General features: G+C 53.8%; 1 protein-coding gene across 5 annotated transcripts in view; it reads right to left on the reverse strand.

Moving 5' to 3' along the window:
* Positions 1–16,734, reverse strand: part of LOC130522705 (phospholipid-transporting ATPase ABCA1-like) — a 64,794-nt gene that overhangs the window by 15,458 nt on the left and 32,602 nt on the right. For all 5 annotated transcript variants that reach the window (XR_008949686.1, XM_057027349.1, XM_057027348.1 and 2 more), the window contains 10 exons: positions 15,137–15,231; positions 14,924–15,029; positions 12,530–12,604; positions 10,505–10,674; positions 8,241–8,418; positions 7,590–7,705; positions 6,873–7,017; positions 3,557–3,680; positions 2,548–2,677; positions 2,183–2,303 (listed from right to left, as the gene is read on the reverse strand). Coding sequence is in view for 4 of the 5 variants with exons in the window: in XM_057027349.1 (XP_056883329.1) it covers positions 2,183–2,303; positions 2,548–2,677; positions 3,557–3,680; positions 6,873–7,017; positions 7,590–7,705; positions 8,241–8,418; positions 10,505–10,674; positions 12,530–12,604; positions 14,924–15,029; positions 15,137–15,231 (1,260 nt within the window). In the remaining variant the exon portion in view is untranslated. The remainder of the gene's footprint in view (positions 1–2,182; positions 2,304–2,547; positions 2,678–3,556; positions 3,681–6,872; positions 7,018–7,589; positions 7,706–8,240; positions 8,419–10,504; positions 10,675–12,529; positions 12,605–14,923; positions 15,030–15,136; positions 15,232–16,734) is intronic.

A 16,734-nucleotide genomic window follows, 5' to 3' on the forward strand; every position in this document is an offset into this window, starting at 1 on the left:
TGTTGTGCCGACACGTCCCGACAGCACCGCGGCTCCTGGGGGCCTCGGCGGTGGAAAGGCCCCCCGGGGGGGCGTTCCAGAATCCCGTCTCTCCGAACAGAGAGGACAACAAAACCTCTCACAGGATTGTGAGCCAGTATCCCGCCAAGATCATGTGGTGACGGTGGAAATGAAAAAGCTGCTTGATTTCTCCCTCCATCTCACTGGAAGCCCCCCCCCTCCCCCCACGTCCCCCCCCCCACCGACCACATTTGAATTTTCATCGTCTGAAAGCCACACCGGAGGAGGTAAAGACGCCGGCTTAAAACACACACGGATTTGCTAGATGGAGGAAAATAATGACGGGAAGGTAAAGTGTATGAAGGCCGCCGCCGCGGCGCTAATCAGGGACGCTGCCGCGCTTCCTGCAGCGACGTGGATTTTAAATGCAACGAATCCCTGAAGGAACGTGTGACAGGACAGGAATAAACATTCCAGCTTGGATATTTAAGGAGCTTTAGCAACATTCAGAATGCTAACAGGAAAACGGTACATCAACGTCGAGCCTTTGTGACGCTAACCGCAGGTGACGCCTCAGCTAGACGGTGGCGTTGATGTCAACTTTTGCTAGGTTTAGCGTGAGCCATGTTTATCGCCACCTCACCAAACTGCCCCTCCCACTCCGTATGAATCTTCGCCCACGGGATGTCATTAAAAAAACAAAACACAGGCTTTATTGGGAAGCTAAAGGATTAGCATGTTAACAGAAGGCCGGGCTGATGAGGCAAAACCCATCTGCCAATAGTGCTAACGGCTACTTTACATATGGATAAGGCCGCACACAGAGTTAATTAGCACGTAGCATGCTGATTTGTTGGTTTCATTAGCACAGAGACCGTCGATTAGCATCACGTGCTTGTTATTGTTTGGAGTTGCTTCCTAAATGGGAATATTTGACACCTTTTTTCTGTAGCAACGGTCCACAAATATTAGCGCGACAGAAACTTCCTGTCTCCTCGGTGACCGACCTGAAGGTTAACCTGACGGCTCACAGCCGTCAACCATCTCCCATCGACCCGGCGCCGGCGCCAATATGGCGGCTAAGCGGGGGCTAACCGGAGGGAGCGCACAGCCCTTTCGGATCAGGATGAAAGGCGAAGGGGAGGAGCGGGACCGTGACACATGACTGATGGCCCGTCGATGGCGTCAGACGCACGCTCAGATTTATGACGGCGCTCCGGCTGCGGCCACCGAGGCACACGGATCAATCTGTTATCCACGCCGCCAGCGGACGGCCCGCAGCTGCCGCGGGGCGCCGCGGGAACCATCCCGACGCTGTTCCCACATCTGGCATCGAGGTCGCGGAGAGGCGCTGGTGACGTTTCCTATCGACAACGATAACGTTAACGTTATCGATGTGCCGCTTTCACCTCGCCAGATGATCCGCCGAAAAAAATAGTCCCTCCTCCACCTGTTCGCCCCGACGACCGAGCGGTAATTACTCCGCGGAGCGCGGCTCACGCCGGCGGCCACGATCATTGAGGGAGAAATTAGCAACAGTGATGCTGGGAAGACTGAAGGAGCGGGACGAGGGGGCCGGATCGCCCAGCTGTCAGCACTGGAGCGGCAAAACAGGCGGCAGCGGCGAAGGTTTCCGCCGCGGCGCCGCCCGCGGCGAGGGAACATCTGCCGGCGGACGGAAGTGTTAATCTGCGCGGCGCCGCGGCACGGTCGGCTTCTCCTGCTGCAAAAGAGGAATGGGCCCGAGCTGGAAACCCTCGGAAGCGCAATCTGGCGCCGGGGGAGAAGCTCCGCCCACTAGAGTCGACGGCAAATATCAGACGAGAGTTTTGGTGTCTGAAGCTCTGCGGTCCGTTCGCTAAAGCTGTGGCTGAACACGAGGCCACAAGAAAAGACCAGCGTTAGCATAGCCGCATTTAGCCCAACCTAAATGTAGCATTTAGCGTTAAACATCATCAGCTTAGCGTTCGATCGATCCGCTTGGCTAAATGTGGCGGCGTTGAGTCACGTTTCAGGGCGGCAGACGCTCAGAGGTCAATGGTTTGATTCCTGATGAGCAGAGACTTCCAGGCGCCGTGAAGAGGCGGCGGCGGCTTGTCGCTAGCAGCAATCTCGCCTTTCATCAGAGATTAAGCAATCAAGCAATCAGAGCAACACTCGAGGAGACGCCTTAAGTCATTACCTTAGTGAGGTCACAGACCCTCAGAAGGTCGTCCTGGGCCCAGCCCTCGTGCACTCGCCGCCGTTCCCGGGCAACGTCCACGTCCTCGTCCTCCGCCGGTAACGGCGCCACGGAAACGAGCCTGGCGGAGATAAAGTCGCAGTGGCTTGTACTCCAATTAACGGCGACTCACATCCTCGCGGCCGACGCTCGCTGCAATTTTCACAAGCGACAGAGGCCGCCGGCGGCAGTTTCCATGGAAACGCCACTTTTGGAGTCGATAAAACTCCAAAGGTGATCAACAAACGTGAGGCTTGTAGAGCAAATGTTGGCTATCAATTATGAACGAGCACTTTCAGCGTCCTCGGAGGCACTTGAGCTGGTACCTGGGTTTACAGAAGAACCGGTACTGGATCAGGATGGTGGCGGCGAACATGACGGCGCCCTGGATCGCCATGGCGCAGAGGTTCTTCCCCACCATGTCCCAGCCGAGGGGGTCCTGGAATCGATCTTCACCTGATAACAACAGACGTATGACAGTGAGCCAAGATTCCAACCCGACCCGCTAAAGTTAGCTTAGCGCTCGACGCGGCGCCCGATTTAACCGCAAACGCGTCTTTGTAGCTCGACTCCATCGGCTCCGGAGCGTCTGTGCACATTCCGCTGACACATCCAGCGCTTTAAAGTGCCTCTTCGCCCCCGGAAATCAAAATGGCCGACTCCTCCGGCGGGCGAGGAAGCCGCCGCGGCCTCTTTTGGCTAACGACGGCCTGAGTAAACCGTTGACGGCGCGGCGCTCCAATCACTGCCAATTCTCCTTCTGTCTGCGACACTCCAGACCTGAGGGGCGCACGTGCACGAGGGGCGCGCGTGCACGAGGAGGGGCGAAAATAAGCCAAAGTGCTTTTCAGTCTCGGGTAAATAGCTCCTCTCCACGCCGGCCCTTCAGGGTGTGATTGCTTTCTGCCGCAAATTATTCCTCAAACTGTTATTTCCTGCTTCATCTCCAGACGGATCCGACTCCTCTTCCTCGCCGGGCGCCTCCCGATGACCCCCTCGTCCTCTCGCTCCCCCCTCCAATTTACGCACGCCTCCTCCTCGCCACCAACACCGAAGAGCTCATTTTCGACCGCTCAACGCTGACTTTTGGGCGAGATCAGCAGGGATTAACCCGCGTTAGGCCCGGATTCGGAATTTCGGCTGTGAACTTTCACCTGCTTGTTCATTGATGACTCACTTCCTCGGAAATTTATCCGCGTTTATCCCACAGTTAGCGTTTCCTTTAGCTCTGAGTTTTTTGGTCGACTCCGGAAGAACTGAAGAGAATCGTCCCGAAACGACTTGATCGCCGGCCTTCCCGTGCACGCCGGCGTGTTCCGGAGTCTCCGTACTCACCGAAGCCGATGAAGAGCGTGGCCATGGCCTGGTTCTTGGCCATGTCGATCAGCCCTCGGCCCAGACAGAAGTGCGGGAAGATCAGCAACACCTGCTTGACGATGTCGTTGGTGTAGGCGACGTTCTGGGGAGACACGGCTGAAATGGGAACGTTGTTGGGAAACAGGAAGTCAATCCGTCGGCGGCCCCGCAAAGCAGACAAAAACCCTTAATTAAGCAAAGACGAGCGCCGCGACGGCAGCGCGATGCTGGTCAAAGAGGAACCTTCATGCATTATGCAGCGTTGTCTTCAAAGCTCCGGCATCTGTGGGGGCGGCGCCGCTAAATTCATCATTTCCCACATTTTCAGGGATCCGCGGCCGAGAGCCGATTTGCCGGCGAGCGTGTTTGTGTAACTGCTCGTTAGCCGGTCGTTAGCTTCGCAGCACGAGCTTTAATTGGTGGCGGGTGAAGAGAGTGAAAAGTTGTAAAGCTAGGCTCTTCAAAGCTTAGCTTAGCCGGAACGTGTAGCGTAAAGTATAAAAGAAATGCACGTTTAACTTTAGCTGTCATTAGCTCGAGCTAAGTGCCCTCGCTGCATCGACACTCCAGGCTTAGAAATTGATAAAACAAAAAGAACTACAAGCTATCGGCACTTAGCAACATGTCCTCCAACCGATATGACTACATACCAATTCAGAGGAATGTTTTCCACATTAGCATTCATGTTGACAAGGGTGCTAATAAAGGTGCGGTGGCTGGCTAGGATACATTTGGGTGTCTGGGTTAGCGAATACGCGTTAGCACATTTTCAGCATGAACAGGAAGCACAGTGGGTGCCCGTCACTAAAAAGGTGGAAAACGACATTAGCGCCCCCTCACGCGTCACATATAACATTAATTTAGCTACAGAGGTGTTTAGTTCTCATCCTAAAGGTGCCAGGCACCCTCCGGAACAATGTCGCAACTCTGTAACCAAAGCTAAGCTAAAGTCGACGCGCTTCTGAGAAGCACTTTGCAGATATTTGAGTGAAAATAGAATTGTTTTTGATGTTACAGATGTGAGAAGTTGGTATTCTTTTCACCTGCAAACCATTAGCTATAGCTGACGACAGAGTGAAGCTAGCTGGCTAACTAATGCAACTACCTAACAGCTTAGTTAGAGGTAAACCTCTGCTTTGCTTTATTCTATCCTACAACAAACAACTTGCAGTGTTTGAGATTTAGACGAGAGGCTAATTTTAGCGTTAGCGGTTTATATTCTATACTCAAATCAACAAACGTCGCCGACGACCTTGGCGGGATGTGGCTCCGTCTTTGCAGCGCACCGGAGTAGCTGGAAGGGCCCAATTTAAGATAAATACTCAAAAATAACACATCTCTTCTCCACCCTCCGTGGTCATCAAGGAGATCTAAGAGGCCCTTAGTCGGGCGCGATGGAACGCCGGACAATTTTCCCGCTTACGCTCCCGCTACGCCGCCATAAATCATCCCGGAATGGTTTGTCTGCGTGCGGCTGATCTGACCCACATCGCTCCTCGAGCGTATTCCTGCTGCTTCATTCATACCAAGGGCGGACGCATCACATGACCCAAGGCTGCTTGTTGTCCAGCTGCACAATCAACAAGCTAATTTGAGGCTAAATGCTATCATAGCTGCGTTTCGATGTCGGTCGGAGATTTCAAAAGCAGAGTGGCGGGGTTGGGAATGTCTCCGTGTCCGTGTGCTGGGGGTGTCGGCTCGCCCCGAGCGTACAACGCTGGAACCCACGGGGATCCGTCTGGTCCTGGGGGAGGAGGGGGGGGGGCATCTCCGCTCGGTCTGGAGGCAAAACTGGGGCAAAAGCTCCGCTTCCTGCCTCGCTTCTTCTCCAGCAGCTGCTAGCTTTGGATTTCTTTAGTCTTAAAAACCGGAGGGACAACTTTAACGGAGATGAAGTCACGGGGGGAGACGACCGGATTGAGCCGTCACCAGGTTCTCCCATAACTGGGGCACGTGGGGGCCCCGCGGTATCTGTGCTAGCTGCTCTGTAGCGATAGCCCCCTGGCAGGCAGGACACGGAGAGCCGCAACTGTCGCTGATCGATGTGGAGCCTTCGGGTTTTCTTATCGGACGCAGAATCAAGTCAGATTAGAGAATTATCGCGAGTCCCCGACAAACATTATCACGAGAGAAGACTTCCTGCCGTCTCTCTGCACCGTCGGCTGTCGGCTGCGCTCCATTTCCTCATTTCCACTTTTTATTTTGCGCTAATCAGAGTGTGATTAGCACGAGAAGCTGACCAGTGGCTAATAGCTGCACTCCAGGACCCGCCCGAGGACCCGTCCTGACATCAACGCTGCGTTAGCTTAAATCGGAGGGACGACAAAATGGAAACGAGTTATTTTCCGCAGAAAGAACACAAATTAATAATAACGAGATCAGCATGCTAACGAGGGAGCCTCGTTAGGGGAGAAGTTGACATCCCGGGCTGTCAAGAGGAAGACGCTTCAGAGGGGACGCGACTGTCCAACAGCATCATGATCCGTCTGATGAGCCCGGGGGGGGGGGGTCTCGAGGGACAAGCAGCAGGTGCCTGGTTTAGGAACGCTAACAAATCCAACCGCGGCTAGTTTCTGCTACTCTGTCACGATGAAGCCTCAGTTAAATTAGACGGATTCGGCTAATTGCTAACGTTAGCTCGGTAGGAATTCCTCCATCAGCCTGATGGGATGACGTCCAGTTATTTGTTAATCAAACGCGATTTCAGCTGGAATTAAAAGTAAACGAAGAGATTTTGCGCGGCCCCGCCCCCAACGTGGCTCCTCGCCGCCGTCTTTGTCTTTGACTCCCCGGAGACCCGAGCAGCTCGCAGGGAAAACGAACACTTGCTGAAAGATGGATGAGGAAAGTTCTCCACAGACCCAGTTCTCACAGAACCATTAAAGATGAAAGAGAACAGGGAAAATAACTCCTTTGAAGAATCCTTGAGAGGATCAAGGAAATATATTGAAGTCGTAGCAGGTGGGCGCACACGATGCCCACATCTATGATTTATGTCAATTAGCCTCCATCGCTAACGCCTCTAAATATAGCCGTTGCCCTACGCGCGTACTTGTCCGTACATGTGCACAAAGTGTCCAGATGTGTACTGGCTCCGCCCATTTTAACCCATGGGCACCAGATTAGCGTTGAGCCTGGACCAGCTAGGTATCCCACAATGCATTTCACCTTGTTCAGGGACAACAACGATGTTCAGCCCTCCGAGCGTGGACGACAGAAGGTGGCAAGCATGGAGAATCGGGTTTTGTCTTTGATGTTGCGGTGCCGGCTTTGATGTTGGTGTCGCGCCACTCACCTCGTCATCAAAGAGCTCCATGACGAAGGTGGCCACGCTGCCGTTGATGCCGATGAAGAGGTTGATGCAGGTCAGGACCACGTAGGCCGTGCTGGGCACGCTGAAGACGAAGGACGCCGGGTACATCAAAGGAGTGATGGACCACCTGCAGAGGGGACGAGTCAACCCCTTAAAGCTTCCCAATCATAGACATGAAAGCCACTTCCTGTCCCGTCCATCAAAACAGATGATTTAGCTCATAAAAGGGCGACGCCGCAGGGAAACAAAACACTGATTTTTGTCGGCGTTACTGATTCCAGTGGGTTTTGATTCGCGTTTAGTCTTCATCATCATCATCTTCATCATCATCATCACCTGGGAACTTTGGACTGCCAGAGGACGCTGATGTGGATGGAATATTAGCTTAACTGCGGATCCGGAGCAGTTAGTAAAAGTGCGAAAAGATTTTCTCTCCTTAATATCAAACTTGGTGGGGTCAAAGGTCACGGACGGAGCCTCTCTGCCGCTTTCATCCAAACGCCTTGAATTTGAGGACGGTCAGAGGACAGAGCAGGACTAAAGTGGTCCTTGTCCACGGCTATTGAAAGGGAGGCAGGACTGGTGTCCTTCAGCAGCTTCCAGAGCCGGGGGACTTTGTCCAGCCGTTCCTTTCAAGCGCGTATTTCAGGGAATCTCGGAATGTTTGGAGTGAATTCCGAGGGTTCGGGAGGTTCTTACCCATACAGGAGGAGAAGGAGAATCAGAGCGGGCAGGTTGGGAGGTGAAACGTAGGCTTTTTGTTGGAAGCAGAGGAAGATGACGATGACGATGAAGCACGGAATGATGTAGTTACACTGAAGAAAAGAAGCAGAAGAGGAGAAAAACACTTTTTATTGACCGAACATGTCGTGCAGGTCCTGAAATAAGCCCCTCCCCCAACCAGAGAACCCCACCGACAGGAGCAATTTCTCATTTGAAGTACCGTATTTTCGCGACCATAAAGTGCTCTTAAAAGTCTTAAATTTTCTCCAAAATGGAGGTGCTAAACACACGCTAGCATGCATGTTTTAAGCTAGCGTACCGGTATGTTTTACCATGGCCGCGCCCCATAATTCGGTGCGCCTCACGGTCGCGACAATACGGTAATACGCAAGATCGCAGAGCAGCAGGGACTTAACGGCTCCGGTGAAATGCATCTTGGGATACCTGCCTACCCCGAGTCCCCACACATAAAATAATTCACAGTCTGGGAAGCTGCCGCTGAGCCGGTTGGATGCTAGCTGGTGATGTTTGGATAATACTCTTAATTACTCTTCCAGTAGCATCCCCAGCTAAGACACAGAGACGGAAACAGGCGGTAAACAGCCAGTCGGGGGGGGGGGGACTCACCATGTCCCAGGTGAAGTTGGCCAACCAGTAGACGGTCGGGTTGACGCCGCTGACAAACTGCAGGTGCTTGGCTTTGCTCACCCGCTCCTGGATGAGGAAGAGGACAAAGCTGGCAGGGATGAAGGACATGGCGAAGATGACGCAGATGGACACCACCACGTCGGTGGAGCTGGCGGCCCTGGGACCCAGAAGAGAGAGACGGAGCTTAGCGTTCGGCGAGACACAAAAGAGACGCACCGGAGGATGACATCACCACCGCCAGGGTGACCGGCGCTCCCATCAGGCGACACGCACCAGCGCACGAGCACGTCGGCCTCCATCACAGGACGGCTGGAGCCGCGCGATGCTAACATCCGATACGACAGCTAGCTGAGGGAACCTGGGGTTGTTGTGACCTGACGACCTTCATTTGTGTCATAATCCTTTATCAAACTCTTCTGCGCGCCATTAGCGTCCGTTAAAAACCGTTGAGCGTTCTCTTAACCCTCGCCGCCGTCCTCGCCCCCGGCCCGCGATAATCCCTCACACGGCTTCCTGTCGGGCAATTAGCATATTAAAGAATCCACCCCATGTGGGGACACTTGTGTATTTATCATCACCGGCCGGATGCAATTAGGACCCTAAATGAAACACTTGCACGCCGGCGGTGGCGGCAAACATTTCAGCAGGTTTCAACGGGTGGATGGTGGTGGGGGAGGGGCGACGCTACGAGTGAGCTAACCCTGAATGCTGGCTAATTGCTGTGAGGAAGAGGACAAGCCATCTGCTAATTAGCCAATAAAGGAAGAGCAGCTGGGACCACGTGTCACATGATGTACGGCTCCGGGGCTGCTGGGAACGGCCTTCGCCGCCTCGAGAGCGGCGGCTAAAAGCTACACGATAATGGCAGACCTGACACGTCCAAGTCTGTGTTTGTGTTTGTCTCGTCCTCCAGATAATTCAGAGGACAGTTTCAGCAGAAAGCCGCAATCTCCCAGGATGAAAGCGCCTCTGAAACGACGCAGCAGATTCCATCGGAACGCCGCCCAGAAGGAAAAGGGGAGCCGCACATCGGCATTCAAACCAAACCGCGGAGCTTCACAGCGCCGCTGGCGTCCCTTTCAAACAGACCCTAAATGGGACAGTACGGGACAATTTTCAGTGTCCACAGCCTGTCGGAGCCGGTGATGAATTGCTAACGTTAGCTCGGTACGAACAATTGTCCCACGCCGAGACGAGGGCCATAAATTCATGTTCAAAGCTGATATTTCTGTACAGTTGAAATTGTTTTTACAGCGCCGGGAGACACGCTTCATCCCGATAACATTTTTAAGGCTCTTCGTAAAACAGTGATACTTGAACAGCTGACGGGCAAATTATAGCCGCCGCCGCCGCCGCCGCCGCTCTGAGGGCTGTTGCGTGAGCAGGAAGTACAGTTTTGGGGTAAACCTTAATCTCATCGTGCTAACAAGAAGCTAACAAGCTAACAAATTGCTCCACGATTAAATGCTTTAATCTCCTTCAGATGAGCCATGATCACACTGATTAGCATTAGCTCATTGTCATTTCATCTGCTATCTGGAGCCTCACATTTCAGGTTCTTACCTCAGTTTTTACGACTTTAAACCACCAAAACTTAGTCAGTTTCAGCACAAAAAACTTGATTGATGAACATTTGGGTCGTGGTTCGGGGCCCAAATGTTGCAACTCCATTTGTCACATACACACAAAAGTCGTGACGCGTTCAGGCCAATCTGGAAAGCACAGTTGCTAAAATACGTCTGGGAAGGTTGTCAGTCATCCAGGTCGTGCTAGTCGGCGGTTGCTAAGATGCAGCGAGCAGAATGACAGTTGATAAAATGTTCCACGCCGTGAATCCAACGGTTCGCTCAGAACGGCGTAATTACCCGAAAGTTTGGTGCGGCGTGCAGCGGCCGTCCGACATGGCGGCTAATTTGATGTATTACAGCCACACTCCATTAAAGTCACCCCAGAAACTCAAAAACATTGATGGATAAACCCCCCAATCCTCAACGTAACAGGTCACAGAGTGAAGCTGAGCAAACACAGGCAGCAGTTTGATCCATATGCTACAGCTTTAGCATGTCGTTAATCTCCCGCTCTCGTGGGGAGCTAATGTTCAGATGAAGCACAAAGAGGAACAAGATATTCATCCTCATAGCCGACTGCTATTAGCGACTCTCAATCCCCTCATCCATCTATAAATCACATTATCCTGTTTGTTTGGTTGTTGTTTAGCCGGGTTCTCCGGCACGCTAACTCACATGGCGGCGTTGGAGAGCTGCTCTTTGGTGAGGTTTAGCGGGTGGTTGGACACGGAGATGCCATAGCGCCGGGCTTCCTCCGGGGTCGACAGGTTTCCCCTCAGAATGGCGTTGTTGGCCACGCTGAGGAAGGACACCACGCTGTGCCAGGCCTGGTTGTAGAACCACACCTGCCGGGGTAGAGGTGAGCGTTAGCAACGAGGCTGCAGGCGTCTCCTAGCAACTGCTGTCTGATGCCTCCGTGGTTGAGGACCAATAAGAGGAGCTGCTGCAACAGGCACGGAAAGAAGACATTTGGACAGACACGGGGGGGGACCACGGAACGCGCGTTAGCCTTGATGCTAGCGTATGAATTCAGATGGTCTTTGATTTTCACTCATATCGTCGTATTGGTTTTTCACCTTTACCCACAATGCACTGGTGTGCTCGACGTCATACCGGTGGTCTGTTGACTGGGTTCACCCAGCAGGAAACGACCCGTTCTGCAAAGGTTCTGAGTTGTCAGGTTAGCAAAGCCAAGCTAGCTTAGCCGAGCCCATTCCCAACACATTTCATTCACAGTCCAGTGGTGGGAAGAACCATATGAATGTGGAAGTGGACCATCAGAACTCCTGCTCAGCCCACCTGGGTCTGGAGCTAACGCTAGCTTTGTTGTTTGCTTTGTTGCTAATTGTAACCTTCCCAGCCTGGGCCATTTTGGTAGTTGCTAATATTGTCAAAGATGTGACCCTTTTATTCCTCATCGAGCTCTCAGCTTCTTCTCTGTGACACCGCGACGCTTCTCCAGAACCGCAAATGAGGCCGCTCACATCCAGGAATACAGAATTTTCCGAGAGAACTTCCTCTTTTAACAAAAAGCAACAGAACTGTCAGCCGTGTCTTTTCTTCTTTAAATTTAAAGAAGATAAAGGCCCGCGCTGGCTGCCAGATCCTGATATAGCCTAGCCTAGCATGCCAGCTGCAGAAAGTTAATGGAAAACATTTTGACGCGCTTTCATTTCAGTGCGAGTGATTCCGCGGGTCTGCGGCTGCCGGGGTGTCGAGGAAGGAAAAACGAGCCGATGAAAGGAAGTAGGGGTGTGAGAGGAAACCCCCGCTGGTCGCGCGGCGCTAATTAAGAGTGTGTGCACGAGAGTGTCAGCCCAATAGAAGGGCGCGTCACAGAGGACGACACGGAGGAGCTAGAGAGAAAAATTCCGATTTTTGCGGCTCCTTTTGTTCTCCGAGATGCTCCAGACTTGAGATTTTCCGCGTTTGGCTTCCTTCCTTGCGAGAGGTCAGCGGCTTCAACGTTGTTTGATGCGTTTAGGATAAGAGGAAAAGTGCCGAGGGGGGGGGGGGGTAAATGCTGGATTGTTCGGAGGAGGAGGAACGCTCCCATCCCAGCGTGAGGTGCGGGAGAAACAGATTTGTATGAAATATTGATCAGAATCGACAATCGTTTCCTGTCTGAAACACCGGATCTCACTTGAGCAATTAGTTCGGAAAATGAAGAAATGTTTGTTGGATTTCCAGTCACAAGGCCCGGAAGTATTAAGGAATCATTCCCTCTGTGATGTAACACTGCGACTGCACCAGGAAGGATCCGAGGCTGATTAGCCGGAAGGGTTAGCGCAAGCTAATGCAGTCGGACGGCCTTCTGTCGATATGCGGATTCTGGGACGGCAGCAGTCTGGTGGTCCGGACCGGCTCTAATCAGAGGCTGTGTGAGCAGGTCGGAACGCCAAGAAAACCTGGTGGCTAATGCTCTGCTGCTAGCTTTCCTCCCGAAGCTCTGTGCTAAATTAGCTTAATTATGGACGAGGTGACACTTGCTGGCAGAGTTATAAGGACCACTCCAGGCTCGTTCGAGCGGGGCCGTTATCCCGCACCGGAACCTGGATTTGGCCACCAGACATGAGAGAAAATCCCTGAAGTGATCAGGTGTGAAGCTTCCTCGTCACAGGAGCAGAGCGATAGGATCACAACGCTTGATGTCAACTTTATTTCCCCCTCAGAGACGGTTGGAGATGATCAATGGCGCACCTTCACATTGTTCCGGGTTCCCATCCTCTTCAGCAGCGTCTCGGCGCTCTGGAAGATCCGATCGGTCCCGTTACCCTAACGAAGGTGAAGAAAACAGGAGAGTTGGAGGCTTAATTGGATACACTTGGAAAACCACTGTTTCCTCTTTGAAATGCAAAACACCCGGCAGAGGGAGACGAGATCGTCTCGCTGTGCGGAGCCACTTATTTCCCTCAGACTCCGAGGGGGGAAAAAAAAAAGTCTCCCGCTGTTCCGGCAACTTTCTTTTCTGAGATTTGTGCTTAATAAAATAGTGGGAGATAATCCGAACGTACGCGGAGCAGCGGAGGAGACTCAGGAGCAGCACAAATATTATCCGAGGCATCGATCCGCTAAACTCCGAGTTGTTCCTTCAGTCTCTGTCACACGGGGGAAGATTCCATCCGGGAATCTGCTCTATTCCGTCCGGAATGAGCCACTTCCGAAGTGTCGCGTTGGTACCCAGCTCAGGCAGAGGAGCAGCGAGCACATTACACCTGTGATATAAATGCAAATGGACCCCCTGGTGGACCCAGCCTCCATCAGCGGGCCCAGGCGGGGGGGTGGGGGCGGGGGGCGTGGGGGGGGGCAGGGGTGACAAGCGAGGACACGGGCGCGGGGGGTTGGAAATAAGAGGAGAGAAATGAGGAAAGACATCCCAAAAATGCAGGAGCCTGCCCAGGTGTTGCTCTGTGTGTGTGTGTGTGGGGGGGGGGGGGGGGGATGGGGGGGGGGGGGGCAGGCAAACCTACCCGTGTGGCATGACTAAACACACCACTTCAGACTGCAGCATGAGCCCTTCACCTCCTTCCGCCAGATTAGTGGAGGTGTGGACGGGGTGTGTGTGTGTGTGTGTGGGGGGGGGGGGGGGGGCAGCGCTACCATGCTGACGAGAGTATTTGCGTTAAATAACCTCCTCCGTTCCGAGTCATTACCTCCTCAGACACCAGGCAGAGAACAAGACTCCTGCTCTTATCTGTCCTGCCTGTTCCAGAAGAGCAGCTCAGCCCCGGCGCCCCCCCCCCCCCCCCACATCACCCCCCCCCCAGTCTGGGTTGCGTCATGCCAGCAGGGACAGGCGGTGCCAATAGGTGGCCTTCCTGAGGATTAGCCGCGGCTGTAATGAGACGGGGAAGTGGGTCTAATCCTAGACGAGTCTCCTCCCTGCTCAAGGACGATGACAAGGCTGCTTGGACGGCAGGCCTGCAGGTGGCGCCGCTAACGGCGCCGCTAGCGACGCGGCAACAACGGCGCTCCAGTGTGCCTCCGCGTCTCCGGCTGATATTCCGCCCGCTGGCACAGTCCGCCAGCCAAACGGCTCCTTTAGTGAAGGCACAGGCCTTGTTTTCCTGCTCGGAATACCGGGATGTAGAGACACTATCTCGACCCCGGCTGCTGTTTGTCTCCCCTAGATGTGCTCCGGAATATTTCAGTTTGCATGTCAGCTAGCATGTCCGGAACTATCTAGCGACACAGGAGGCGCTAGATAAAACACACGGAACACTATCGACCCACTCCGGATGTTCGGAGCGATCCTCAAGGACTGAGGAAGACGGTATTCCGCCGCTCTCGCCGTATGGTAACCGCGGTGACGGCTGTTACCACATGCTCTAAGGTCACCTTTCCCGACACGTAGGAGACGGTTCCCGACTTCCCTCTTGTTGCACATCACAAACGGCAGCCGAGCCGGAGGAAGACATTTCCGGACATTTCCCAAGGACAGCGTAGCACTTTAATAACGAGGAAAGCGGAGCTGGGACGCTAATGCCCGGCCATTAGGGTTACATCATCGCTGCCACACGAATTAAAGTCACATTAGCATCCCGATCCAGGAGATGGAGGAGAGAGTCCAGGCGTCAGCGAGAGCGGAGACGCCTGAGGAGGAGGAGGGGGCGGTGAGGCCGTCTCCAAGTATAGGAATTTAAAATGTTAATGAGGGACGGCGTCCTGGCGAGAGGGACGCACAGAGGGAGAGATCGAGTTCCGATGAGGTTCACAGCGGGAGGAAAAGTGTGTGACTGTACATATTTATCTGCCAGGCGAGGGGAAAATCTGGGATTGGAAAGGTCGAGCGGGAACGCTGGTGTGGATCCCATGATTTATTCAGAAGCCGGCACGTGTGGCAACCGCTCGTTACCATGGACACCCAGAAAAACCGGTTCCGATAAGTCTCCTTTTCTTGCTTTCATCCCTTCAGAAGCCAGCGGATTCCTGAACTCCTGATGTTCCCGCCCAGACAACGCCCGACGGACAAACGGAAAATCGTTTTTCCATCACCCGACGACGACGACGGAGCCCCAGAAAAATCCGCTGGATAAACCTGACGGATCATGAGGTTCCTCCTGTTTATGGAACGCAGAACCAGTTCATACGTACCAGAAACGAACCCAGCAGGTTTCTCAGGTCTCCGATCACAGCCTTGATCTCCTCCTCCGTCAGGAGGACCTGGGAATTGACCCCGCCCACGGAGATCCCTCCATACCTTCGAGGGGGAGCAGCAAAGGTTCGGGTACAGAATAAGTCCAGAACAGCCTGGAAACAAGGCTCAGGAGATCCACATTTCTACTGGTTCTACCAAAGAGGCGGTACCTGGTTCTACCCGAGTCCTTGTAGGTCTTGACCAGGAAATCTGTCACGTTGCGCCCGGTTAGATCCAGCAAGGTGTCCGTGGTGTTCTGGATGCGCTGCGGGAAACAGGAAAAATCATCTTTAAACCTCGGCGGCCGGCAGGGCCTCCGGACTCGGAGGTAGGGTCAAAGGTCGTTCTGTAACGGCTGGAGGAGCAGCGACCACAGAACCTCATTCAGCCGATGCAACATCAACATGATTTAGGAGCGGGGAGCGTTGGCAGGTGCCGGCGTTCACGGGACGGCGGAGCAGCGTTCCCCCGACCCCGCTAATAATAGCCCATTAAGCTAGCACGCTCGCGCCTCAAACTCAGAGCTCGGCGAAGCTGCCGAAGCCGTGTCTGGTGTCAAAGGACCCTAATTAGACACTCTTCTGAGGATAAAAGGCCACATTCAAATCCCCAATTAAGAGAGGGCGCAACCCGCCGCAGACTGATACTTCCCAGCATTCAGCGGGGCTGACATCACGCTGGTCCCTCCCCGCTTGTTTCGAGAGGTAGCGCTGCGCTAATTATCGGAGCGATCCTGATTGCGGCCCAATTTCGCTAATGTGCCCCGTGGTTATGCTAGTTATCTCCTCCTCTGTACAATTTGCCTGATATGGGAGCTTTTGGTAAACACGCTGTGAGGTTTAATTGGTTGTTACTGTATGTCGGCTGCGTTTGTGCCTGCAATTAATTAGACGTCACTTCAAGTGCAGAATAAAGGACGAGGTCCAAACCCGCCCGAACAATATAGCAGGGTTTGGGCGTTACCCATCATGCACAGGGGCAAAACCTCGGGACGGGACGGGGGTAACGGAGGACGCATTAGCAAGAGGCTAACAGCCAGCGCGAAGAGGGAGCAGGGTGAGGCGGGGGTAGATGTGGGAGGAGGAAAACCAAACACGGGGGGGGGGGGGGGGCTGAGGGAGAAGACCCATCTGGATCACGCATCACAGGCACCAGCGGCGCCGCCACCTTGGCTTATCTCTGAGCAAACACGCTTCTCTTCCGAAAAGCCGCGGGAAGTCGGAAACAAACACGGCCGCGAAATAAGAGCGGCAAACGCCCAGTGGGTGCAGTTCTTAATTACTCTGGCCCGCGTCCACGTCCAGCATCACGAGGGGCTGAAATGGAAACGTGGCTCACGTCCGTCGGCTACCTGGGGCCCGCGCGGCGCTCTCATTACCCGGCAGTGGCGTCGCCGTGCTTGGCATTCCGCACAAACCCGCGGCTCTCTCCGACACAGCGGGGTCCTGATAGCAGGGGAAGCAAACAGCGACGAGCGAAATGTAAACTAAGGAGCAATCAAGTCTGTTGGGAGAGCTGGCGTCACGGTAACGGCCGATATTCATCTTCCACGGAATATCCAGGCTTCCTCGAGCGCCAGCCATGGACGCGGGTGTCCGCTAGCTAGCTTTAAAATGAACGACTTTCCTTTAAATGAACCCATTAAGTCCTCGCGGACCTGTTGTTTTCCCACAACAGCGGGGAATCGCTAGCATTAGCCCTTCCCTTGTTTGTTGCTGGCCTCCTGCTGGGAGGAGCGGCTCCGGACAGGCGGCGTCGCCCCGGAACG

The sequence above is a fragment of the Takifugu flavidus genome, chromosome 3, assembly GCF_003711565.1.
Source record: "Takifugu flavidus isolate HTHZ2018 chromosome 3, ASM371156v2, whole genome shotgun sequence".
Classification (NCBI taxonomy): domain Eukaryota; kingdom Metazoa; phylum Chordata; class Actinopteri; order Tetraodontiformes; family Tetraodontidae; genus Takifugu; species Takifugu flavidus.